The sequence below is a fragment of the Thamnophis sirtalis genome, unplaced genomic scaffold (assembly GCF_051295495.1).
Source record: "Thamnophis sirtalis isolate CommonGarterSnake01/CBP01778 unplaced genomic scaffold, rThaSir2_p1.2 scaffold_14, whole genome shotgun sequence".
Lineage (NCBI taxonomy): Eukaryota > Metazoa > Chordata > Lepidosauria > Squamata > Natricidae > Thamnophis > Thamnophis sirtalis.
In genome coordinates this window covers 435,922-462,327 of record NW_028261394.1, presented here as the reverse complement: position 1 = coordinate 462,327, position 26,406 = coordinate 435,922, and the positions used below count along the sequence as shown (strand labels likewise).

The 26,406-nt window shown below is 57.3% G+C and overlaps 1 protein-coding gene across 2 annotated transcripts; it reads left to right on the top strand.

Annotated features, from left to right (window-relative positions):
• Nucleotides 1-130: 130 nt before the first annotated feature.
• Nucleotides 131-26,064, top strand: LOC106551513 (ATP binding cassette subfamily C member 1 (ABCC1 blood group)). Of its 2 annotated transcripts, none has more exons than XM_087728968.1 (31): nucleotides 131-249; nucleotides 6,216-6,392; nucleotides 7,205-7,330; nucleotides 7,544-7,681; nucleotides 8,141-8,266; nucleotides 9,693-9,754; nucleotides 10,107-10,238; nucleotides 10,738-10,953; nucleotides 11,285-11,462; nucleotides 12,262-12,423; nucleotides 12,538-12,630; nucleotides 13,961-14,164; nucleotides 14,262-14,408; nucleotides 14,696-14,783; nucleotides 15,064-15,136; nucleotides 15,285-15,411; nucleotides 15,738-15,914; nucleotides 16,074-16,241; nucleotides 16,440-16,617; nucleotides 18,126-18,207; nucleotides 18,763-18,874; nucleotides 19,994-20,201; nucleotides 20,836-21,146; nucleotides 21,234-21,433; nucleotides 21,535-21,661; nucleotides 22,049-22,150; nucleotides 22,831-22,977; nucleotides 23,328-23,486; nucleotides 23,812-23,978; nucleotides 25,078-25,272; nucleotides 25,374-26,064. In XM_087728968.1, the coding sequence occupies exons 1-31, from the start codon at nucleotides 214-216 to the stop codon at nucleotides 25,480-25,482; spliced, it is 4,527 nt and encodes a 1,508-aa protein (XP_087585094.1). In that variant the 5' UTR covers nucleotides 131-213; the 3' UTR covers nucleotides 25,483-26,064. The 2 variants fall into 2 exon arrangements, with proteins under 2 accessions (XP_087585094.1, XP_087585093.1); XM_087728967.1 differs by having other exon boundaries at nucleotides 18,736-18,874.
• The last annotated feature ends 342 nt before the right edge of the window (nucleotides 26,065-26,406 follow it).

Sequence of the window (26,406 nt, the reverse complement as noted above, 5' to 3'; positions counted from 1 at the left end):
AATCCCCGGGAAGAGAGGCGCCTCTCGCCCGCCCCCCGCGGCTCTGCCGGGCATCCCGGGCGCCCCGCCCTCCGCGTCCACCCAGTGCCCCGCCCCCCCGCCGCCGCCGCCCCGCCCCCTTCCTGCCCTGCCGCCCATCGGCTGCGCTGCCGGCGGTGCTGAGCTGAGCGCCCGGGAGCAGCGCGTGCGCCCCGCCCGACGCCCTCCGGCCCCATGGGCGCCCCCGGGCTCTGCGACGGCCCCTTCTGGGTAAGCCTCCCGGCGGCTCCGGCCACGCGGCGGCCCAGGCGCGCTCTCCTGGCCGGGATGCGCTGCCTCGAGCGAGCGAGCAGGGGGAGGCGGGAAGCGGCCGCGCGGGCAGATGCCGGCACCGGCCGTTTCGCGAGGGCATCGCCGGGAGCCGCCGGGCGGGAGGAGCGCTGTGCTGGTGGTGGTGGAGGGGCGGCTGCTGCTGCTGCTGCTGGCGCTAAGCGGGACTTGTTTTGCTCCGGCGCGAAGGGACGCCTCGCTCCCCTGGGAGCCCCCGCCCGCCCGGCTCTGCTCGGCTGGGCCGCCTGGGGGAGGCGCGGGGGGAGGCGGCCCGGGCAGGATCTGCCGCCGCGCGTGGACTTGTCTCGGGGGCGACTGCGGGGCCCGGCCGTCCCGTGGCGCGGCTGAGCGGAGCGCGGCCCTTCCTCCCCCGCAGAGGCGCTGGTGTAACGGGCGGGCAGCCGAGGCCGCGGCAGGAGCCGGAAAAACCGCTTTCGGGCACCGCTCGGGCGACCAGGCTGCTTTGCCAGGGAGGGGAAGGGTTTCCCAGCGGCCCCTGGCCGCGGTGAGGCGGAGAGCGCAGGGAGGCTTCCTGGGGAGCCGAGGCATCCCTAGGAGCGGGGGCTGAGCGGCGGCGGTGGGTGGCCGAGCCTTGGGCAAGGCTGCGCCGGTGTCGGCTGCCCTCAATTGCAAAGGGAGAAGGAGAAGGCCAAAGGCTGAGGCCGTGTCTTAGCTCGCCACTCCCCAGTTGGAGGGCTGGGCGCTGGGCAGGCTTAGCCCGGTTCCCGTGTTGGGTGCAGAAGAAGCAGGCCGCTGGTGTGCCCTCGGGCAGTGGTGTCCTGCTCGCCCACTGCTGAAGGAGCGGCTGAGATGCCAGCCTTTCTCAGCCAGCCTGGAAAGGGAGCCAGGGGCTGAAAGGTGGCTTCTCCCTGCTGCCTCTTAGATGCCCTCTAGGCAGGTGCGGGCACCAAGCCTGGACCCTCCTGCAGGCAACGCAGGTGCTCCACAGTGCTGGGTGATGCCTCCACCCAGGGCGGCTCCTCTAGTCCCTTCTCCTGGCACCCGTGGGGCTGGCATCTTCCTTGGCTTCCAACCAGGTCGGCCTTTAAGCTGTTAGAAACTTAGTTTGCAGGCAGCCGTGCAATAAATATATAAGTTTGGGTGACCAGTTGCTTGGTTTTCACCCTCGGAGAATGCGCTGCTGCATATTTCCCCCTCCAGCAAACCTGTTGCGTCTTGCCAGCCACCCTGCTGGTTCTCTCGATGCCCAGCTTCCCACCCCCATCCGTTAGCCGCTGCTGTGGGCGTTGCAGGTGGCCTTTGCAACGGCCCAGAAAGCAGCTGGCATTCACCATCCCGCATGTCTCGACCTGTAAGGATTCCCTCTGCTTGAAGCGGGGGAGTAGATGGTTGCCAGGGAATTGTGCCCGCTGTTTGTTTACGGCAGGAGAGTTAACAAAACAGTCCTTGCTCCCAAACCGGCAGCCACCTTCGCCGACGACCTTGTCTTTATCCTGGAGGACCCTATGGAGTCTGGGATACAACTTTTATGTAAAATAGAAGAGTACGGTAGGATAGCGGGGCTACGTATAAACAAAGAGAAGACAAAACTGCTAATTAAAAATATGACTCTGAACCAGAAAAGGGAAGTACAAAGCCTGTTAGGGATCAACATGGCCCACAAAATACAATATTTGGGAATTTGGCTGACGGAGAGATGTTCCTCTATCAAGGTAGATAACTATATGAAATTACTACAACAGGTATCCAAAGATATGACTAATTGGAGTAGCAAACAATTGTCTCTGATGGGCAGGATCGCGACAGTCAAGACTTATGTATTACCAAAATTTTTGTTTTTGTTTCAAACGGCACCAACTAAATTGGACAAAATTTTTTTTAAATCCTTGGAGACAATAGTGACACAGTTTATATGGCAAGGCAAGAAAGCACGAATTAAAGCCCAAACTTTACAAAAACGCAGAGAACTGGGAGGCTTCGGAGTACCCAACTGGGAAGCATACTATAACGCAGCAATCATGACATGGGTGAAAGATTGGGTGATGCTGAATAGAAGGCGCCTATTGGCTATAGAGGGACATGACCTCCCCCAGGGATGGCATGCCTCCCTCTGGCAAGAAAGAGACACCCCCCATAGGTACTTCATTGGACATTATATTCGGAAGATTTTGATGGGGGTCTGGGAAAAAATGAGGAAAAAATATTATCTTAGGGTTCCGTGTTGGTTGGCACCATTAGAAGCCTTAACGCATCCGAGTTTATTTAATTGGACAAGAAACATAACATATAAAGATATTATGACAGAAGAGGGCAACATAAAAACAAAGATGGAATTAGAGCAACAGGGCAGGAATTTGGAATGGTGGGAATATTTACAGATTAGAAACAGGTTTAAAAGCGATAAGGCACGTTTCGGGATCTACCCAAACCCTCAGGGGCTAGATAAGATCATGTTTGGTGGAGACAAAAAAATGTTATCGAAGATCTACCAATTTTTGACCTGCCACGATACTAATGAAGAGATGGACAAAAGCCTTCTAACAGTATGGGAGAGAAACCTAGGTTATGAAATTGAAATGGGCAAATGGTGGGATCTATGGAGTAAGACCATTAAACTTACAACATCCACTGCATTCAAAGAAAACATATACAAGATGGTTTATAGGTGGCACTTCCCCCCAACGAGGTTAGCTAAGATGTTTCCTGGGTTATCTCCATTGTGTTGGAAATGTGGAAGAAAGGATGGCACATTCTACCATATTTGGTGGTCCTGTACTGAGGCCACGAAATATTGGAAAAGGATTAAAAAATGGTTAAAAGAGGTTACCGGGGCAAACATTGAATGGAGACCTGAGAACCTGTTACTAAGCATCAAACCAGATAACATAAGTAGTTCAATATGGCATTTGAGCCTGCATATAATTGTGGCCGCAAGAATAACCTATGCACAATTTTGGAAATCCACCACTATACCACCGGAAGACGCATTAATTAAAAAGATCTACGAATGTGCAGAAATGGATAGAATGACGGGTTGGCTGAGGGACAAAGGAGAAACAGAACATTATCTTAGCTGGAACCTATGGTATATGTGGGCAACTAGGAGAACAGCAGGGACTTAAAATGGGGAAAGTTAACATAAGTACTGTAATAGATCCCTGAATCTTGCAATGAGAAGATGTGGCTTAGAGATCTAATAATTGAGGAAAGAAAGAAAAACTGGGCTGTGAATGACTGTCACCGTGGGGGGGGGAGGGGGGGTTGTATGTCTAAAACGGTATCTGTATCTGTATGTTTTACTTTATATTGCTATGTATGATTTGTCTTGTTTATGTCGTTGTATTTATGTCGCTGTATTGTGTTTTTCTGTTTTTTAAAGGTAATGTTTAATAAAAACCATATTTAAAAAAAAAAGAAAGTCTCCCCAGGCCAGGCTTGGTCCAAGACGGGACCAGACGGCTTGAGGGATCACCGAAGCCTTTGGAGGGAGGTTTTCTGCTTGGGAGCTCTCCTTGCCCGAGTGCTCAGTCGCTCTCTTTTCCTCTGATCCCAGATCCCCATCTAAGTGCAGCAGGATCCCTCTTGGCCAAAGTGGCTTTCCTGGGACCTTGAGTGGGAGAGTCTGGCTGAGGGGACGCATCCCCCGTGGGCCCACTTTCCCCTCAAGAGCCATTTATCAGCCGTGGGACAGGAGAGAATTCTCTTCCTTAGCCTGTTGAAGGTTGTATACAGCAGGCTGTGTCCCTGTGGAAATTAGGGATCATTATGTGGTGTTGATTTCTGGACAAAACCCAGGTTTTCGAGTGTTTTGGTTTCCTTGGCCTCACCCTAATGATTGAGCTCCCTGCCTCTGATTCGCTTGGAAAAATGGTTTCATTTTTTAAGTATCCAGGCGAATACTTTCGTGCTTCTGAAGTGTGCCAACAATGGCAGAATCTTGGCTTTGCAGTGTGAAAAAAAATGAATAACAGTCACGTTCTGAGTCTCAAATTCTGAGAAATCTCACCCGGGAAGCCAGTTGGTTTGTTTGCAGAGTGGCAGGTGAACTCCCAGTATTAAAAGTCAGCGGTAGAGAAACAGGATCTTTGTTGTCAAATAATCAGTGATCCAGAAAGGTTGACTGTCCTCAGCTTGTAGCCACCTGTAGTGTTAAACGGCACACAATCGCACATTGTCAATATGAGGCTTCCCGTTTATCTGCTGCTGCTGCTTCTGCTTTAAAAGTTTGGCTGGATGTTCCTGCTTATTTTTCACAGCTAAACTTGTTTTGTCTGCAAAATGCTGTACTTCAATAAACCGGAGCACCGGCCAAGCAGAGTTGAATTACAGGAGCACCAACTTGTTTACTGCGTTTTAGGCAAAACAATTCCAGGCCAAACGGCCAGTCTCTGGGCCTGGGATGTTTGGGGCTCCAGTTCAAAACGGAATTGAGTTGGCCAGATGGTCAGTGGCTCTGATGCTTTGTAGGGGTTTCCCTTTTGACCCCAGAGAGCTCTGCAGTCAGCAGAATCTGTTTGGTTTGCTTGTCCTGTGGCTTTGGAGCTCCCCCCACCCCACCCCCAGTAATCCAGGGGCAGAGGGGCCCGCAGGAAGGGCTGCGGAGCTGTTGGCACTCAGAAGACGCTGCCAGGCTCTGTCGCTGGGGGAGCAACTTGCTCTGCTGTGGGTTTGTTGTGCTCAGGTTGGGGCATGAAGGCTGCTGGGTGCGTGTGGCTGGGTGGGCGGAGGGAGCGGCCCGGCTGACTCATCTTTGCCTAAACTCCGAAGCAGGAGCCGGGCAGGGCAAGGAGCAGCTGGGTGCAAAATGCTTTGCTAAATTTGGCGGCTGGGAAGCTCAGCGAGTCACCTCAGGTCATCCCCGAAAAGCCGGCCAGCGTGACGCACTTTCTCCTTCTTGTGGTTGATTCCTCCGAGCTCCAAGAAAGGAGGTTTTGAATGTTTGCATGTTTAATAAATTTATAGGCCGCCCAATCCCGGAGGACTCCGGGCGGCTTATAACAATAGAATTAAAATAGAAGTTAAAAAACACAAAAAAATATAGTTAAAAAGACCACAACGTACACCCAGTCTAATCGGGGCTGGAACGCAAACAACTGGGTTCAACAGCCCGGGGCCTGCCGGAATTTTGCCAGCCTTTCTTCCCTTCGCACGGTGCCCAGAGCCGAGGTTCCTTGGCATTCCTCTTCATCCCTTCTCCGGTTCGCCTATCTTTAAAGTACCTCTCCTTCCATTGAAGGACATTTGGCTCTGACGCCTACCAGCCTCAATTTTTTCGGCCGAAGATTTACACAAGGCCCCCAGGAGGGCTCGGGGCTCTTCACCAAAGGGTCTGATCCGTTGGCAATTAAAAATAGCTGTTAATCTCTCTGCTGGGGTTCTGGAGAAAGAGCGGAGCTAATCTTCTTACCGCATTTTTGGGATGGCTGCAAAGAAAAGGGAGAAAGAAGTGGGAGGGTCCCAAATGCAGGTGGTGCTTTTGAACAGAGGCAACAAGGAGGCGTCCTCCCCCCCAAAGGCTTTTCCCCTCCCCTCATGCAGTAGTGGGGGGGGGGCTACCGCCTGGCCCTCTGAAAGAGGCTTTTCCCTGCAGGATCTGCACCTATGGAGTCGCCCAGGCGTTGGGGGAGCTGCGATTCTCTGGTTCAGGGGGATTTCTTTGGGAAATCCCCAAAGAGCCGAAGAGAGTCGGAGAGACCCTTGACTGACCCTCCAGGCAGGAGCCCCCCCCCCAGTAGGCTGGGGGTTCTGGAACAAGGCAGACTTCAAGGCTGCCACATGAGTCTCCCGTTCATGTTGGGGCCCAAGAGATTTCCATTCCCAGCTGGAGGGGCGTAATTGAAATGCTGCTTCCAGAAATGTAGGCAAAATCAGTGCCCGATGAGAGAGGGAAACCGGGGAGCCAGCCTGGCCTCTGCTCCCTGATGGCTCTGCTTTTCCTTCCGCAGGACTGGAACGTGACGTGGTACACGGAGCGCCCGGACTTCACTCCCTGCTTCCAGATCACTGTCCTTGCCTGGACCCCCTGCGTTTACCTCTGGCTGGGCTTCCCCATCTACTTCGCCTACCTCCGCCGCCATGACCGGGGCTACATCCAAATGTCTCACCTCAACAAAGCCAAAACGGTGAGTCGGGGCCCTTTGCAACCTCCCAGCCCTGTGGCTCCGCCCCCTGGTCCCTCTTGGCACGCGCCACGCGGGCAAGCTGAGTCCCCTGAAGCCTCCGGAGCACAAAAAAACGGCCCTATGGGCAGACCGGAAATTTGGGAATGGACTTCCGGTTTGCTCATAGGGCTGGTTTAAGCCCTCCGGAGGCTTCCCTGAAGGCTCCGGGAGGACCGTAGGGTCCTTTATTGTCCTCCGGAGCCTTTGGGGAAGCCTCCTGAGGGCTCCTGAACGCTCCGGAGGGCTAAAATCGGCCCTACAAACAACCCGGAAGTGACTTCCGGTTTGCTCGTAGGGTTGTTTTTTGCCCTCCCCAGGCTCCTATAAAGCCTCTTGAGCCTGGGGAGGGCGAAAAAAGCATGAAAACAAATGGGGGGGAGAAGCACCTGTCATGCACGCATGTGTGCTGGGGTGTGTGTTGCGCATTGCATTATGGCTGTGGACCGCCCACACATAACCCCCCTGCACTCCCCCCGCTTATGGCACGCAAGCCAAAAAGGTTTCACCATTGCTGCCCTCGTGCTTGGGGGGTGGGGGGTAGGTGGGTGGGTGCTGGAGGGGCTTCTTTGGCGTACAACCCCCCCCCCCGGCTTGGAACCCTGCAGAGAGGGGCCTCTCCTGTGAGACTGCGTTGCGCAGGGGAATTGGGGGACAGAGTGACTTGAATGGCGGTTTTCAGCCTTTTCTTGCCTGCCCTTCTGGGGGCCTCCTGGGTCCTTGTTTGGGAGGAGGGATTTGCCCAGAGGAAGAGCCCGTCCTCTCTTCTTTTGCAGGCCTTGGGCCTCTTCCTGTGGCTCGTCTGCTGGACAGACCTTTTCTACTCTTTCTGGGAAAGAAATCACCACGTTGTTCAAGCTCCAGTTTTTTTAATCAGCCCTACCATTGTGGGCATCACAATGGTGAGTAAGTCGGGTTGTTGGGCTTCGCGCATTTTATCCGTCAGACTTTTTCCCTTGCAGCCGTCTGCGTGGCTGATGGCGGCTGCGTTGCCCTCACCCTGGGAAGCGAATCTCAGACCTCGCCTGTTCCAGTTCCAGAGCGGAGTGAGCAGCTGTGATCCCGGAGCCCTCTCAGGTGGTAACAGTCTGTCCTTTTGACTTCCCCCTCTGTAGCTGCTTGCCACGTTTTTGATACAGTACGAGAGGATCAAAGGAGCCCAGTCCTCGGGGGTTATGCTCCTTTTCTGGCTGATTGCGTTCCTGTGTGCAGTCATCGTATTCAGATCCAAAACCATGCACGCCTTGTGCCCGGTGAGTGCCAGCTTCTTGTGGGCAGAATCCTTGGCGAGATGGAGGGGCAGCTGAACGAGTGAGGCTGGGGTTAATGCTCAGGGGTCTTGTGGCTTCAGAGGCTGGAAATTGACCCCTTGGGGTTTTATTTGAGACTGACCAGGCTTCCCTTTGAGCTGACCCATTCTCTGGGAAGAAGGACCCCTCTGCCCACCCCGTGGCCAGAGCTGGTGTTTCTTGGTGATCACTCGAAGACTTTGCTGTGGGCTTTTCAAAACGAAACGCTCAGTGAGGTGAAGCAAGCACAATGTGCATCTCGTAGCAGTGAGTCCCCCTCGATGAATTTAGCGCCTGGGCAACTTCAACCAAAGTTTACTCTTTGGACAACCTTGAATTCTCTTATTGGGGGAAAAGGCGCTGATATTCCCAGGGCAATTCCACAAATCTCCCTAAGTGGCATATTCTTATTTTCCTCCCCAGGATGCGGAAATAGACGTCTTTCGCTATACCACTTTCTACATCTACTTCGCTTTGGTGCTAATCCAGTTTATTCTGTCCTGTTTCCCAGAACGCCCACCTTTATTCTCCGAAAACATTCGTGGCCCGGTAAGCGTTATCGCGGCAATTGGCTGGATGAGTCATACTTGGGTATTTAATGTGTTTGCTTAACGAAACTCTTTTTAATCTTCTGCTCAATTGCATGTAAACAACTTTTAACTGTTTGCAACCGCTTGTTCAGCTCCGGTTGCCTGAATTTCCTGCACGTCAATTGTTGGCTACGGTTTCGGTCTGTTGTTTGTTTTTCAAAAGGTTGTCCCGTCCCTTTGCGTTTGTGCAAATAGTCAAAGTTTTGTATTGCCAGGAATGAGGTTCCCAAATCAGAGAGAGGATTTTGGGGAAGAGTCGGGAGATTTAAAGTTGTTTGGTGCAAATGTGATCTCTTCCTCCCATTAGCAATAGCAATAGCAGTTAGACTTATATACCGCTTCATGGGGCTTTCAGCCCTCTCTAAGCGGTTTACAGAGTCAGCATATCGCCCCCAACAACAATCCGGGTCCTCATTTTACCCACCTCGGAAGGATGGAAGGCTGAGTCAACCTTGAGCCGGTGAGATTAGAACCGCTGAACTGCAGATAGCAATCAGCTGAAGTGGCCTGCAGTACTGCACTCTAACCACTGCGCCACCTCGGTTCACCGACAAAACCGCGCTTGACTGAACCATGCCCGACTAAACCACGTCGCTGATGTCATCAAAAGGGCGACAACAGCGCGGAGACAGAAGCACGCTGTAAACCCTAAACCTAAAATTAACCCCTAACCCTAACCCTAACCCTTACCTTAAGTTGAATCGGCTTGCTTTCAAAGCGCTATTTAAAGCGCCCTTCTTTCTCCACGCTGGCTGTTGTCGCCCTGTTGATGACGTCAGCGATGCGGTTTAGTCAGGCGCAGTTTTGACGGGTCACGCGCCACCTCGGCTCTTATTCCATTGGGAGTATTTGGGGAGGGCGAGTGCTTCAGAAAGGCAGGAGGAGGGTCTGGCCATCTCCTTGCACAACCTCTTGGACTGTGGCCTTGAACCCCTAATTCTGCTCCCAGCTGTGGGCTGTTTTTAGAGTGCGGTGCAGTTGGTGGCCTCGGAGAGTTCATGAGCTCCAGCCGTACCTGCCAAACCAGGCAGGAGCTGAATAACCGGCTGAAGGGGGAACCTGCTGGGATCCACCATAACAATAAACCAATTGCGGGCAGAATTTGTCCCCAAGGCCACACAGGGCACCCCCCCTCCTTCCTTGTCAGCTTGGGATCGCCCACTTTCTGCTTCATGGGGGGAACCAGTTACGTCTTTCGATCCCGTTGAAGGGGCTGAACCCTGAAACTGGCTCTGCTCTAAGTGGGCTCTGCGGCAGCTGAGCTGGCGATGTGTGGGCACGGCTGCCCCGCTTCTTGCTTGCCCTCCACCCCGCAGCTGCCTGGAGGAGGCCGTTAGAAGCCAAGTGACCCTCAGTAACCAGCTGAATCCCTTCCCTCCCCACAGAATCCCTGCCCGGAATCCGGGGCTTCCTTCCTGTCCAAGATCACGTTTTGGTGGATCTCTGGGTAAGAAAACAGATATTTCCATAGACTTCAACCTCTGGATTCTCCGGTCGGAAGCCTTGCAGCTGAGAGGGGACGGCACCTGCCCACGGGCCATGACGGCTGGGGATTCTGGAGGTTGTAGTCCTGCTTACCTGAAGGGTGCCAGGCCGGAGAAGCCCTTCGGTCCGTGGCCTAGTGCAGTGTTTCTCAACCTTGGCCACTTGAAGATGTCCGGACTTCAACTCCCAGAATTCCCCAGCTAGTGGATCCATGGGGTGTTTTGCGGGGCCACAGTGCAGTTCCCCTGGGAGGGCCCTGGGGCAGAGGACCCCTTCCGTGTGACTCTGAGGCCGAAACGTCCTCTTCCCCTCAGGCTGATGATTCACGGGTACCGGCAGCCGCTGGAAGCCAAGGATTTATGGTCTCTGAACAAGGAAGACACGTCGGAGGAGGTGGTGCCCGGCTTGGCTGCCCACTGGGCCCGGGAGTACGCCCGGGCCAGGAAGTGCGTGTTTCTCCCGGAGGCTGTTAGTGCTCGGCCTGGCTTTGAAGACCGGGGGGGGGGGGGCTTTTCCAGGAGGACCCCTTTTGTGCGACACTACTCACACCTGCACAAAAGTGTTTTCTTTGTTCCCTTTAGTGCCCCTCCTTTCTCAGAGAAGGCAAGCGTGGGAGGCGGGAGTGGCTCATTTGGTTTGGGGGCCTTAAATTAAGTGGGTGATGATCAGGAGCCCCCGTGGGCCTTCCAGCGCTAAGTGGGGGGTCCTTTGTCCCCCCACAGCACAAACCGTCTTGTGGCTGCTTTCCCTGGCTGATGCTTTTGGGGTGCGCTGAGCTGCAACTCCCATCCTGGCTGGTGGTTCTGGCCAGAAGTGTGGGGGTGCTGGGGGAGGGCCCTGATCCCAAGGGGGGGAAGCCCCACAATCCGGCTTTGGTGACCTGAGCAGGTGTTTGGGTCGTGATCCCAAAGAGGCCCCCATACCGGCCCCTTTCTCTCTCCGCAGGCTCCTGAGCCCCCCCATGCGCTACTCGCCCAAGAAGCCGGCCAGCTCCGAGGGGGCGGAAGAGGCGGAGGCCCTGATCCTGGAGCCCCCTTCAAAGGCCCAGGAGCCCTCGCTCACCCGGGTGCTCTACAAGACCTTCGGGCCCTACTTCCTGATGAGCTTCCTCTTCAAGGCCTTCCACGACCTCATGATGTTCACGGGGCCGGAGCTCCTGAAGTGGGTGGCAGACCCCCCCTCCCTCCCTCCCTCCCTGCCCTTGGAGGGCTTGGCTGCTCCCTTGCAGGGCTCCTCCTGGGTGGCAAACTCCCTCCGGGACTTCAGGCGGCTGAGCCCGGCGTCCCAGCCATCGCACCCCCCTCCCCTCCCCTTCTCTGGCCTTTGATGTTTTCGGTTGGGCTTCCTCTGCTGCTTTGAACCTCGCAGGGGTCTCTGTCTTTGTCCCAAGAGCCCCCTGTGGTCTCCCGGCCTTTGGGGTGGGTGGGTGGGGGGTGTTTGGGCCGGCCAGTCCTTCCTTCCTGCAACGCCGTCTCCGTTTTCTCCTTCCTAGGCGGCTCATTAACTTTGTCAACGACAAGAGCGCCCCCAGCTGGCAGGGCTTCCTCTACACCGGCCTCCTCTTCTTCACGGCCGGCCTGCAGACGCTGGTCCTGCACCAGTACTTCCACATCTGCTTTGTGACGGGGATGAGGCTCAAGACGGCCGTCATCGGGGCCATCTACCGGAAGGTGGGGGGGACGGCGGTTGCCTTCTGGCCGGGGTGGGGCCTCCTCCGTCTCTGACTGGACAAGGGGACTGGGAGCCGCAGCCAGAGACGACCCCTCCTTTGCGCAACGGTCACCCCTGAAGCAGGGGGGGGGGGCAGCTGCATGTCTGCTGAGAGAAGAAAGGCAGGAAGGGAGAGCCTGTGGGGCAGGAGGCTCCTGGGGACAAAGGGACGTTTCCCTCCCTGCCTCATTAGCAGAGTCTTTGGAAGGCGCCATTCCTGAAACAGGCACCGGGGTGGGGTGGGGTGCATTGGGTGGACGCGGCTTGCCCCAAATCGCTGGGGGCAGAGCTGGCAATTCGTTAATCACAAAAGCCCCTGGTGACCTTTTGCGAAAGGCTCTGTGGGCATCGCCCTCTCGCTCCGCTGCCCGTGATGGGCTCCATTGGCACCTCCCCAAAGGGAGACCCGGCTTGTGATCCTGGCTCTCTCCTGCCCCTTCCCTGGCCTGGAGATGGGGAAATCCCACGATATCCAAGCCCTAAATCATGGTTAATGTTAACTGTGCTGAAAAGGTAGTAAAACTTACTTAGGGGGAAATGTCACTTACTTGCCCCAGTCCCTGCGCCCCCCCACACCCCCCCACACAAGAGAGAAGGGCGAGGGGATGAAAACCCCCAGGCTGCCTTCCTGAGGCTTCTTTCGCCTCCAGCTCTCAATCCACCGGAGGCTTCCGGGTTCTCGGTTTGTCCTGGGGACTCATTCTTGCTGAGGGGGCTCCCTTGATGCTCAATCCCACCCCCTTCTCCTCTGCTTCCAAGGCCCTGGTCATCACCAATTCGGCCCGGAAGACCTCCACGGTGGGCGAGATCGTCAACCTGATGTCGGTGGATGCCCAGCGCTTCATGGACCTGGCAACCTACATCAACATGGTGTGGTCGGCCCCCCTCCAAGTGATGCTGGCTCTCTACTTGCTGTGGCAGGTAGGCGGGAAGGGGCTCCCTGAGGCCCGGGGGGGGGAGGGGGGGGGTATTGCTCACACCCTGCGAGGCCTCTCCAGATCGTGAGAACTGAGGCGCCTCCAATGGTCTCCCCAGAATCTGGGCCCTTCCGTGTTGGCTGGCGTGGCCGTCATGCTGCTCCTCGTGCCTGTGAATGCGGTGATAGCGATGAAGACCAAGACCTACCAGGTGGGGGCCCTGCTGGGGCGGCCAAATGGGCTCGGCCATGGTGGGCGGGAGGGGCTGGGGTTGCCCTCTTCTCAACCTCGGCACCTTTAAGGTGGCTGGACTTCAACTCCCAGAATTCCTCGGCCAGCAGTTGACGTCCACTCGCGGGAAAGTTGCTGCCGTTGGGAGACGCTGGCTGGGACTGGTCAGAGCTGCCCTTTGGCCTCCCCTTTTCTTTTCTTTTAATATAAATTTTTATTTTTATTACATAGACCAGTGTTTCCCAACCTTGGCAACTTGAAGATGTCCGGACTTCAACTCCCAGAATTCCCCAGCAGTGGTTAGGACAGTGTTTCTCAACCTTGTCAACTTGAAGATGTCTGGAATGCTGGCTGGGGAATTCTGGGAGTTGAAGTCCAGACATCTTCAAGTTGACAAGGTTGAGAAACACTGTCCTAACCACTGCTGGGGAATTCTGGGAGTTGAAGTCCAGACATCTTCAAGTTGACAAGGTTGAGAAACACTGTCCTAACCACTGCTGGGGAATTCTGGGAGTTGAAGTCCGGACATCTTCAAGTTGCCAAGGTTGGGAAACACTGACATAGACAACACATACACACAACAATAAAAAACAACAGAAAAACAAAAAATAACATCATCACATACAGCCTGTCGTTTGGTTACAGGTGTTTTAACATCCATGTTCTCGAATAACATTTACCATCTCAGATTTTTCATCTAGTATAACTAAATACCTCACTTTCATTGTACAGAATATGTTCAATTACAATTAGTATTATTTTTCCCCCAATAAATCATAATTCCCTCACATTCTTGATTGTCTATTTGATAACAGTATGCCTTTATATAATCCCCATGTGATAGAATTTTTTTTTTACCAACCATTTATATTTGTATGTCACTATTTTCAATTATGCAAAATTCCACCAATCGACTACCAGGTATGCTTATGTTCATTATTATCCTTGTACATCATACATTCAAACAGAAATCTTATTCCTTCATTTTTCAACAAAATATTCTAAATAGTCGCTACATATATATATATATACCAATTTTCAATTGTTCCCTTTTCAATGCAAGAGCAATTAAACCCCCGTGAAGCCCCACCATCCCCCGACTGAGCCGCCTGGAGGGGCTGGAAATGGGCTCCCGGAACCCGAGTTAACTGGGTGGAGGTTGTGGGAACCGGAGTGCGGGCAGGGGGGCCCAGGGGTTGTGGGCCAGGCTCGCTGGGGCTCCAGCCCAGAGCTGCACAGCTGCAGTCAGTCCGGGATGTGGGCCGAGTGCCCCCGAGGGGGGTCCTGACGGGCTCCCGTGGCGGTTGCAGGTGGCCCACATGAAGAGCAAGGACAGCCGCATCAAGCTGATGAACGAGATCCTGAACGGGATCCGAGTGCTGAAGCTCTACGCCTGGGAGCTGGCCTTCAAGCGGAAAGTGCTGGAGATCCGGCAGGAGGAGCTGAAGGTCCTCAAGAAATCCGCCTACCTGGCGGCCATCGGCACCTTCACCTGGGTCTGCGCCCCGTTCCTGGTGAGACTTTCAGGGTCCTCCGGGGGCTCCCCAGCACCCGGGAGCTGCAGGTGCGTCTCCCTCCAGGTGTGACTCCGCCCGGCCTGCTTGTCCCTAGGTTGCTCTGTCCACCTTCGCCGTTTACGTGTCCGTTTCGGAAAAGAACATCCTGGACGCCCAGAAGGCCTTCGTGTCCTTGGCCCTCTTCAACATCCTCCGCTTCCCCCTCAACATCCTCCCCATGGTGGTCAGCAGCATCGTGCAAGTGAGGGTCTCCCGGCTCTGCCCCTTTGGGGGGGGGGGCAGCAGGTCTGGCCAGGGGACAGCGGGGGCTTTCGGGGGGGAGGGAGTGTCAACCAGCAGGACAGGCTGAGTCCTCCTTGGTTGGAGGCTTCAAGCAGAGACGGTCTCTGTCCTGCACTGGACAATCTCCACAGTCCCCCCCCAGCTCTGCCGTTCCGGGGTGGGCAGCCCACAGCCCCCCCCTCTCCCCCGGTTGCCCCCAGAATCTCAGGGCCGAGTCTCAGGAGGGTCCTGTCTCTTGGGCTCCAGGCCAGCGTGTCCCTGAAGCGTCTCCGGGTGTTCCTGTCCCATGAAGAGCTGGACCCCGACAATGTCATCCGAGGGAACCTCCGGAATGGTGAGTGGAGCACCGTCAGCCAAGGGGGCCCTCGGTTTCGAGAGCAGCTGCCAGATTCCCCCCACACACACAATTAAATCCAGCATTGCTCATTGGTATCTTCCAACGTCTGCGCCCTCTGCACAAGGGTTCCCAGTTGTGGGGCCTGGCGGTGGAGGGTGGGCGGGAGAGCCCAGAAAGGCGCCCCTTGGAGAGGGCCAGAGGGTCCCCCCCCCGGCAGGCGCTGCCCTTGGCCACTTCCGTCCTGCTCAAGGGCGCCTTTCCTTTTGCCACTGGCTAGCGGGCAGCAACAGCGTCAGCGTGCGGAGTGCCTCCTTCAGCTGGTCACGGACGGAGCCCCCCGTGCTGAGCAGGTGAGACCCGGAAGCCCCCCCCCTTGCCCCTCCCGGGGGCTTGGGCTTTTGGCTCTCCAGCCAGGCCCCCAGAGGTGGCCCTGGAGGGTTCCCCCCTTTTGCCCCCTTCCGGGGGTCGAGGCTGAACTGGCGACTCCTCTTCTTGCAGCATCAACTTGGCCATCCCGGAGGCCTCCCTGGTGGCCGTGGTGGGGCAGGTCGGCTGCGGCAAATCCTCCCTCCTGGCGGCTCTTCTGGGGGAAATGGAGAAGCAGGAGGGGCACGTCTCCCTCAAGGTGCCCCCCAGATGGGCGGATGGAGAGCTTGGGGGGCTTATCGGGTGGTCTGGCAGAGGGAGGGGCAGCTCTGAGGCCCCCCCTGCCTTGACTGGAGCGGCTCCTTTCCTCGGGTTTGCAAATAGAGGAGGGTCTCATTTCCCCAGGGTGGGGTGGGGGGCATCTATGATGTCCTTCAGCCGAAGGGAATTCCCTTGCAGGGCTTCCTGGGGGGGCTGCAGCCGCCTTCCCCTGGTGGCAAATGTGGGGGTCTCAGGGCAGCAGCGGGGGGCCAGCGGTGGGCTCCCTGGAAGGGAAATTCAAGGGGGGGGGTCTCCTCTTGGCAGGGCTCCGTGGCTTTCGTCCCCCAGCAAGCCTGGATCCAGAACGCCACCTTGATGGAGAACATTCTCTTTGGGCGGGAGCTGAACGGGGGGCTCTACCAGCGGGTGCTCGAGGCCTGTGCGTTGCTGCCCGACCTGGAGCTCTTCCCTTCGGGAGACCAGACGGAGATTGGAGAGAAGGTACTTGGGGGGGGGGGCGGCACCACCCTCGCCTCTGGCCAGACCAAAGCTTAAAATCTCTGTGTGGCGCCATTTCCCTCCCGCATCCCCTTCTGGGGAGCCCCTCTGTGGTGCTCCGGCTCCTGCCCGGCCCTGAGGGCGCTGCTCTCTCTCCCGCAGGGGGTGAACCTGTCGGGCGGCCAGAAGCAGAGGGTCAGCCTGGCCCGGGCCGTCTATGCCGACACTGACATTTACCTGCTGGACGACCCCTTGTCGGCCGTGGATGCCCACGTCGGGAAGCACATTTTCGACAAAGTCATTGGGCCGAAGGGCCTCCTGAGACACAAAGTGGGTGTGTGGGGGAGATGGTGGGGGGGGGGTCTTTCCGCAGCCTCTGGGAACTCAAAGGGCAGAGGGGGGGGGCTCATCATCCCCGGTCTTGTTGCCGCCTCTTTGCTCTTAAGCTGCACTGGTTCCCTCCAGTGGGCACCGCAAGGCCCTCCGTCCCCCAGCCTCCCTGGTTTTCCCTCTCCCTTCGTGCCCCAGACCCGGATCCTGGTGACGCACGGGGTCAGCTACCTGCCGCTGATGGACACCGTCGTCGTCTTGTCCGAAGGCAAAATATCGGAGATGGGGTCCTACCAAGAGCTTCTCAAGCAAGACCGGGCCTTCGCGGAGTTCCTGCGCACGTACGCCGGGGCGGATCACAGTGCGGCTGGCGAAGGCAAGGAGCGGGCAGTGGCCGATGTTGGTCTCCCACTGTTGTACGGGTGCTCTTGTTCCCCTGCCCCGTTGCCGCCTCTGGGGTTGCTGAGATGGGCAAGACCACCGGGGTTGCTGGGAGGCACAGCTTCCATCCTCTCCGTCCCTCGGTGCCTCCTGGGGCGGCTCGCCTGTCCCTTCTCTGCCCTTTTCCAGCGGTTGTTGAACGGGTATTTGTTATTAGAAGCCGGCTCGGTTTGTTGTGTGTGAATGGGGGCCCTAAGCATGCGGACTCCGAGGCCGAAGAGGAGGGGAAGGGGCCAAACCCTGGAGGGGCTTCCAGCTTGTGCTGGTCAGAAATTGAGTTGGAAAAAAAATCTGTCTTGTTCCTAAATCGGGGTTTTCAGACTTGGCAACTTTTAAGTGTCCGCTGGGGAATTCTGTGAGTCTTGAAGTTGCCAAGACTGGCCTGACCGGCTCATTGGACCTCCGTGGTGGTTTGGATGCTTCTCTAAAAGTAATTTGGGTTGCTCCTCATTCTTGGGTTCAGTGCCAGTCAAGGGCTGGAGCTGCCCCCTCAAACCTTTCGTGGGTCTTGAAACTGCCCAGGTTTCTGCAGAGCCTTCAGGACTCAGGTGTTGTTGTTGCCCAAATCGTTGCTCCGCTGGGCAAACAGCTGCTGGGCTTGCCAGCTGGCACTGCAGAAACAAGGCGGGTTCATCTAACGCCCTGGAAACAGAGTTGCTTAATTGGGCGTTTATAAAGCTAATAAAAATTCCACTTTCCTTGATTGTGGGAAGTGGGTGGGGTGAAGGGAGCCCTGGAAGTCGCTGGCTTAACTCTTGCGTGAGGCTCCCAGATTGAATTGCCCTTTGCAGACTCTGCTCTCCTTCAACAAGCCAGCATAGCTTAAGAGGGAAGAGCTTAGCTTAAACCACCTTCTTCTTCTTCTCTTTGTTCGTTCTCCTCTTCCTTTGGATTTGTAAAAAGCATTTTGAACGGAGGAGGGTGGAGAGAAGTTATTAAAATTCTCAACAGCAATAGCAATAGCTCTTAGACTTATATACTGCTTCACAGTGATTTTACAGCCCTCTCTAAGCGGTTTACAGAGTCAGCCTCTTGCCCCCCAACAATCGGGGTCCTCATTTGACCCACCTCGGAAGGACGGAAGGCTGAGTCAACCTTGAGCCTGGTGGAAGTCAAACTGCCAAATTGCAGGCAGCCGGCAGTCAGCGGAAGCAGCCTGCAGCAATAAAAGCTCGATAATTCCCATCCCCCCCCCCAAAAAAACAATTTCTGATGACTTCTATTCTTTGCTAGGAGAAAAAATAATTGTCCAAATTCTCACCGGATCCCCCTTCAGCGAGTCGATGGAAGCGAAGAGCTTCAGTTCTTAGATCCCTGCAGGGACGCAGACCCTCCCCGTCCAGAGTAGAGGACAGGGCCAGATAGTAGCGGATTTAATTGGGAATCTCTCCTTTGCTTTGGCCCTTCCGTTTCGTGCACCAACCCTCTTTTTAATTCCTGCAGAGACCCCCGGTCTGGTCCCAAAGGAAGAGAAGCTGCTGGAGAACGGGGTCCTCGCCAGCGAAAACTCGGTCCAAGTGAGGAGGTGGGCAAGGGGAGCAGCCCTCGGGGGGGAGGGGCACATCCGGGCACCTTTTTCCCAGAGACTTTGAGTTTCACCTAAGCTAGGAACAACAACCCCCCCCCACACACATTTGCTGCTCCCTTCCTTCCCTGGCATCGGCAGGTGCCTCAAGCCCTCCTGGGGCCCTTCAGTTGCTGGCTGAGGGGTCTCACGGGGAAGGGAGGGGGTCTTCTTTGTCCTGGAGGCAGAATCTGCTCCAGCACAGGGAGGAACTTCCTGATCAGCCCGGTTTCTCCTGCCCTCCCTGCTGGTGGGGATGCAGGGAAGTCCCTGGGGTGCCCCCTTCAGTGGGCTGCTTCCCAGGGGCTTCTGATGCTTTGGAGGGCGGAGTGCTCAGCCCCTGCCAGGTGTCCCCTGCCACGATCCCAGGCCTTTGCCCACACGGCGGGGGGCCTTGGAGGCTGGGGGAGGGGGCGCCTGCGGGAGCTGCTCTGAGCATGGGCAGAGGGCTCTGGGCTGGGGTTCAAGCATGGCATGTGGGCCTTGCAGGCAGCTGAGCTGCTCCTCGACCTACAGCAGCGACACGGAGAAGTCCCTGGTGCAGAACAGCCCGGCCCAGGCTCAGAAGACGCCGGACGGCAAGAACACCTGGAAATTAACCGAAGCGGACACTGCGCAGACGGGGAAAGTGAGGCCCCAGCCACCACCCACCGGGGCTTCCCCCTTGGCGCCCGTTTAGCCCAGGGAAACTGGCTCCCTTTGGAGTTGGGGTCTGGCCGTAGCAACTCCTGCCCCCAAAAGAGGAGCAGCAGCAGCCTTGGAGAGGGTGGGGGGGAGGGGAGGGGGCCGGAGGGGGGGCTCAGTGGCTTCCACTGCCGGAGCCTGAGGGGGTTTGGCAGAGAGGCTCTCTTTCCAGAGGGCGTGGATGTGCCTGAGGGGGATCCAGTGGCTCTCTTGGCTCCCCCGGAGGGCCGACGGTCCCTTTATTTGGGGATTAGGTCCAGGGATTAAAGGGATTCCTTTATTCAGGGTTTTATCCGTATTTGTGTCAACAACAACTTGGCCCAGTTCTCTCCTGTGAGAAGAAATCACAATCGCCTGACAGTTGCAGGAGCCACTCGGGGGGGGGTTGAACTGGCTGTGTTCTTTCTGGAAAAGGCTTCCAGCTGGCCCAGGCTCCTGGCGGCCGTTCGGACGGCTGGCCCCAGGCCAGGCTCCAGGGTCAGGTTCAGCCCTTCACTGCTGCCGCCAAGGTCGTGTCTGTTTGCCTTTCCCCACTGGGAGATCGTGAACTGGCCGGCGGAGACAACGCAGGGGCTGCCCTCGCTCTGCCCGCCTGGATGCCGTCTTCCTTGGCCCCTTCTCAAGCCCCCCCACCCCTCCCCCCGGGGCAGGGAGGTTGGCACTCAGGGAGAGCCCGGCTGGTGGAAAGGGCACCACTGCCTTTGTCCTCTGACCGGCCATGGCCGAGCGCCTGCAGAGTGGCAGCCGGGGGAGGCCTCCCCCCCAGATTGAGAGCAGATTTTTGGGGGGGACCCAGAAGGAGAGACGGTGGGAGCTGTGGCCATCTCTTGCTCTGGGCGGAGGGAAGGAGCCGGGATGGGCAGAGAATGGCAGAGGGAATTCGGGGGGGGGGGGGGGAAGAGTTGGAACAGGATCCAGGAGTAGCAGGGAGCCCCAAGCCTCCTGCCACCAGAGAAGAAGGGGGGTGATATGGTTGGGCAGCAGCTTGCTGGGCCTGGGGGGGCCAGAAGGGTCCTGGGGGCGTGGCAGACCTCCTCTCTGATGACCGCCTTGTGCGTCGCAGGTGAAGACGACCGTCTACTGGGAGTACATGAAGGCCATCGGGCTGGGCATCGCCTTCCTCAGCCTCTTCCTCTTCCTCTGCAACCACGTGGCCTCCCTGGCCTCCAACTACTGGCTCAGCCTGTGGACAGACGACCCCGTCCTCAATGGGACGCAGCAGCACACCAACATGCGCCTGGGGGTCTATGGCGCCCTGGGAATCTCTCAAGGTTTGTCCCTTCACCCCCCACCCACCCCCAGGGGTCCTGCTTCCTTCTGGCCAGCAGCTGGGGACAATCCCGGGGTCCCTGCGTGGGGAGGGAGGGCTCCCCTCTTCCAGGGGGTGAATCCTGCATTTTGCAGGCACAGATCTGTGCCATCTCTTGAAAGGGAAGGTGTGTTGGGGAGAAAGGGACGGGAGAAGAGCGGTGAGGGGGGGCTGTGTGCCAGGCGCTGGCCTCGTCTTCTCCCGTCTTCACCCCAGGCGCTTAGTAGTCTGCCCATCAAGAGACGCCTGGGTGCCCTGATCCTGTTCCTGGGCTGACAGCAACCTCACAGCTGGCACAGGGCTGGGTGCCCAAAGCTGGTGTCTGTGCCAGCTTCATGTGGCCTTTTGCCCTGAGTGGGGCATTTCTATGGTTGGGAAGCAGAGCTGAGGCACATCGGCTGGTGCCCTCAAAGGCGCCCTCTGCAGGGGAAGCGGGCAGGGCAGCGTCTTTCATGGGGACGGGCGACAGCGGGCAGCCTTTGGAATCTTCCAGAAGACTCTTGGGCCCCCCGTGACCCAGACCTCGTGGTTGGGCTGCGTTGGCCTTCCTGGGCGGCTCCAGCCGGGCCCACCCTTTGCCCTCTCCCTCCCTGCAGGCGTGGCCGTGTTTGGCTACTCCATGGCGGTTTCCGTGGGGGGCATCTTTGCTTCCCGCCGCCTCCACCTCGACCTGCTGCACCACGTCCTGCGGTGCCCAGTGAGCTTTTTCGAGCAGACGCCCAGCGGGAACCTGGTCAACCGCTTCTCCAAGGAGATGGACATCATTGACTCCACCCTGCCGCAGGTCATCAAGATGTTCATGGGCTCGCTCTTCAACGTGCTGGGCGCCTGCGTCATCATCCTGCTGGCCACGCCGATTGTAGCCGTGGTCATCCCGCCCCTGGGCCTCATCTACTTCTTCGTGCAGGTAGGGGCCACACACGGGCCCGCCCTGGGGCTCCCTCCCTGGCCCCGGGGCCCCCTCTGACGGCCTCCGCTTCTCGTGCCTCCCCAGCGCTTCTACGTTGCCACCTCGCGCCAGCTGAAGCGCCTGGAGTCGGTCAGCCGCTCCCCGATCTACTCGCACTTCAACGAGACCCTGCTGGGCGTCAGCGTCATCCGTGCCTTCGGAGAGCAGAAGAGGTTCATCAGGCAGAGCGACCTGAAAGTGGACGAGAACCAGAAGGCCTACTACCCCAGCATCGTGGCCAACCGGTAATCCAGCTGGGGGAGGACGAGGGAGCCCTGAAGCGCTCGGGAGGGAGGGAGGGAGGCTCCCTGCCCGCCTCTAACCCCGCCCTCCCTGGCCTGCGCAGGTGGCTGGCTGTCCGGCTGGAGTCGGTGGGCAACTGCATCGTCCTTTTCGCAGCCCTGTTTGCCGTCATCGCTCGCCACAGCCTGAGTGCCGGGCTGGTGGGCCTGTCCATCTCCTACTCGCTACAGGTAGGGCGGCTTCAGGGAGGCCTGTGTGGTTTCAGCCTCTTCATGAGCCGGACCTTCTCCGGTGGGAGAACCATCTGCCCTGGGAGGGATTGTGGCAAAATGGGGGGTTTTATAAGCATAGATAGAATGGATGTAATGGCAAAGCCTCTCGCAGGAGAGACGGGGGCTCCTCCTAGGATTGGCTGGCCGGCTGGAGGGCCTGGTTTTTCTGGCCCCTGAGAACCACTCCTGCCCTGGTCTGGGGTCTCCCCTGCAACCTCTCGTTCACCTTAAATCCCGGCCCTGCTGGCGGCTGTCTCGGAGGTGTCTCCCAAAGGGGCCGCCTGCTTCTGCCCTGCAGGGGCTCAGATTCCTCGGGGGTTGACCAGGGGGGTCCTTCCTTTGCAGATCACCACCTACTTAAACTGGCTGGTCCGAATGTCCTCCGAGATGGAGACCAACATTGTAGCTGTGGAAAGAGTGAAGGAATACTCGGAGAAGGAGAAAGAGGCCAGTCTCTGCTCCCAGCCGCCCCTCTCTCCTTTGGGCCCAGAACCCTGAAGGGGCATCCCTGGCACAGGACGGCCTTGGCCTTCCTGGTTCTCCCAGGAGAAGCTTTGGTGGTGGTGGTGGGGGGGTTGCAGCCTCAGGGAGCTGCTCAAATGCTGGAACCTCTCATAGAACAGATTCTAAGCCCCCCACTAATTCTGGGGTCCACAAGGAAGAAAGGCCTCTTCTGTTCTCGCTTCCTGGCAGATAGTTCTATGGGATAGACTGCCCCTAAACAAGAAGGTTCCACTTGGCTAATGCTTAGGAACCCCCTGCAATCGGCAGGGTCCTCTCTTTAGAAGTCTCCATAGCAAAACCAGAGGCTCCCTGGGCTCTCAGCGTGAGGAGGGGTCCCGTCCATCCAAGGGCCCACAGTGGCTGCGTCCCTTCTCCCGGCCGCCCAACTTGCACAGCAGCAGCGCCCTCTGGTGGCCAAGAGAGGAAGCATCGTTCCCCTTGGTCCATTTGCTGGGAATCGGCTCTTACGGTCTTTGCACCCTCCAGAAAAAACTTCCCGTGGGTGGTGAGAGGCCGAGTGCTGGGCAGGGGGGTTGGGCCCAAAGGAGGAGCCAGTGGAGGTTCTTGGGAAGGCCCCCGGGGCTACGGCTGGGGCGCATGAGCCCAATTCCCATCTCTCGCAGGCCGAGTGGACCTCTGCGCCAGCGGCTGCCCCGCCCGGCTGGCCTCAGGAAGGGCGGGTGGAGTTCCGGGGTTACAGCCTCCGCTACCGGAGCGACATGGACCCTGTGCTGCGGGACATCTCCATCGTGGTCCAGGGAGGGGAGAAAGTGAGTTCCAGGCGGCCCTGGGGGGTTGGAGGCAGCCGTGTCTCTTCAGGATGGAGGCCGGGAGGGGAGAGGCTCCCTGGCCCTGGGGGAGGGGCAGCAGAGGAGCTGCTGGAGGCAGGAGATCCTTCCGGGCTCATCTGGATCACCGGGAAGCAGCACAGATGCCGCCTGCATGGCGAGACCCCTTCAGGGTCCATCAGGAGAACCGTCTCTGCCTGCAGAGGTTGGGGGGGTCCCCTGGATGTCCGTCCGGGGCTGCCCACCCATCCCCCCAAGTGGGCTTAACTCCTCTTGGGAGGAAGTCTGGGCCCTTTGCAGTGGCTTCTCTCTCTGCTCTCCGCCCTTGGCAGGTGGGCATAGTCGGAAGGACGGGGGCCGGGAAGTCCTCCCTCATGCTGGGCTTGTTCCGGATCAAAGAGGCGGCGGAAGGAGAGATCCTCATTGACGGGATCAACATTGCCAAAATTGGGCTCCACGACCTTCGCTTCAAGATCACCATCATCCCCCAGGTCAGTAGGGGCTGCCTGGGGGGGGGGCTGACCTTCTCGGCAAGGTCTCTTTCCCCCCCCCCAAAAAAACCCCTGGAGTCCCATTTAAGGGAATCGCCTGGGATTGAATGCATGCAAGCCGAGAACTCGATTTGAGCCCCTGGAAAATGCAAAGCTCATTTGTGCCTCTGTGGGGCATTTGCAGCTTCAGGGCCCCCTGGAGATTTTAAGCTTCCCACCCAGGAGGCCGTTTTGGAAAGGGGGAGAAACGGCGGAGGAGCTGCGAGGGCGACCAGCCAGGCTCTCTTTCCCCCCCTTCCTCTTCCTCTTCCTCTTCCCTCCCTAGGATCCCATCCTGTTTTCCGGCTCCTTACGCATGAATCTGGACCCCTTTGACCAGTATTCTGACGACGACGTCTGGCTGTCGCTGGAGCTGGCTCACCTGAAGGCCTTCGTCTCCTCCCTGCCCAATAAGCTCCTGCACGAGTGTTCGGAGGGCGGGGAGAACCTCAGGTGCGCAGGGCAGCGGGAGAGCTTTTGCCATGCACAAGGGGGCTGCGTGCTGGGCAGGTGCTTAAGAGCAGGACGCGGAGCTCTGTGAAGCTTCTTTGCCTCTAAACTATGGCTCTGCCAGCCCTTGGTTAAACTGGCACTGCCCAGAAGGCATCACTGGCTTTGCAGGAGTTCCGCACTTTTGGAGAGGTCTTGGCCGGTCTCTGGCCGTGGGCCCAGCTGTCCATCTGGGGCTGATTCACAGGCTTAAGAATCAGGAGTGATTCTGGCTGTTTGGGAACCCGCGAAGAAAGAAGCAGGTGGCCCGAGAGATGTTCAGCCTTGTCTTAACACAACTGCCAGGAGGAAAACTGTGCCTGGCGTTTACCTGCTTGGTTCTCTTTCCTGAGGGGCGCCCCCCCTCCTCCTCCTCCAGAGTTTGCCTGGTTAGTCATCAACTCAAGGACAGGCTGACTCAGAGGCCTTGGAGATAGTTGTGTTCTCCTAATCGTGTTGTTATGGTCACACACTGAACTGATATAGTCCTTGTACATTTAATACTTTCAGTGGAATAACAAAGAACGCGTTAATATAATTAGTTCTCTTTCTTCTTTGATGTTCCTTTTTTCCTCTGGATCTTTTTCTGTTTTTTTTTTCTTCCTCTTTCTGTAATTGCAAGGGGGGGGGCAGAGAGAAGTGAAGCTGCCCTTTTCTGCCTGCAGCCTTCTTGCAAAAGGAATGGATGTCTTAGGTATTCAAGGAAATTGGCTTCTGACGCGGGCTGTAATCTGGGGCAGTTTCTGCCCAGAAAATGCCAGCCTGAGCCGAGCATTGCAGCCGAAATGATCAGAGTCCAGCAGATGCAGGAAGAAACAGCTCCACCCTTTTAGGAGCAGCTGTGGAAAGTCGGTTTTGAGATAAACAGAAGCCAGGCTTTGCACGCACGCGCACACACAGACACACACAAACACACAGACACGGCCTTATCTCTGCTTGTGTCTGGGCAACAGGCACAAGGACACACACAGCCTCTCTCGCTTAGAAAATCCCTGTTCCACTCAAAAGGAGGATCCAGCACGCTGGTCCTTTGGCGTCTAACGTTGCCCTTTCTGTCTTCAAGCGTGGGTCAACGGCAGCTGGTGTGCCTTGCCCGGGCCCTGCTGCGGAAATCCAAAATCCTGGTTTTGGACGAAGCCACGGCCGCCGTGGACCTGGAGACGGACAGCCTCATCCAGTCGACGATCCGGACTCAGTTTGAGGGCTGCACGGTCCTGACCATCGCGCACCGTTTGAACACCATCATGGACTACACGCGGTAAGGCGCCAGGGGTGGAGGGCCACTGGCAGGGGTTGGCACGGGGCGGCCCTCGTGCGGGGCAAGGAAGACGGTGACGGATGGGGCGGTTGTCCATTTAGGGTGATCGTCCTGGAGAGAGGCAGGATCGTGGAGTGCGGGGCTCCTGCTGACCTCATCGAGAGCAGGGGCGTCTTCTGCAACATGGCCAAAGATGCCGGCTTGGTTTGACCAGGTGAAGTCGGCCTTCCCCCACCCCCACCCATGCCCAGGGAGAAGCACAGGCAGGCCGGCACACGACCCGTTCTGCAGAAAGGGCAGTAGAACAGAGGCTTCCTCTTCCTCCTCCTCCTCCTCGCTCGAGAGGAGCAGCACGGGGGCTTGGGGCACAGAAGGGCCCCCCTGACTTGAAGGAGCATCTTGCTGGGATCACCGTCTGCACCAAAAAAATTATCTTATTCTGGTGATGGGAGAAAGGATGCAGAGAAGCAGCCGCAGCAGATTCTGAAAAGGCCCTTCTGGTTTCCTAACTGTTTCCTTCAAGGGTTGCACAAGGTTCAGATGCAGAAGAGCAAACCTCCTCTTCCCCCCCCCACCCCCCAGGGCAGGTTCAGCCCCAGCCGCCTTCGCAGCTCCCCTGGCACTGCCTGGTCACCCGCGAAGGGAAGGGAGGCCTCTGCCAGCCTGGGAGTTTAGAAACTTCCGTTTGAATAATGTGGACCTTTTTTTTAAAGGGAAAACACTCTAGAGATCTCTTTTCATAGAAGATAATTATTTAATTTTTGTAAATAAATTTCTCTGAAGTTCAGCAGACTGAAATTTTCTTTGGTACTTTTGTAGTAAAGTTTTTGAGTTAAAAGAATGGCCCTATCGGTTCCTTCTCAAGTGACCCAGGGGGGGGGGGGATCTCCGGGGGGGGGGGGGGGGGCACATTTCCACCAGTCTGTTTACAGGTAAAGTTGTGCACCAAAACTGGAAAGTGCTTTAAAGGCTCAGCAACCCTCCAAGGCCTGTGAAGCCAGGATCCCTCCTCTGTGCAGCCCCCATTCACTTCAAGCCGAGAAGGGGGGGGGTCACAATTCCCATAACACCCGTTGCATGGTGGGCTCTGGATGAGGGGGGTTGCAGCCTCATCTTGGCAGTGCCCCTTTTGAT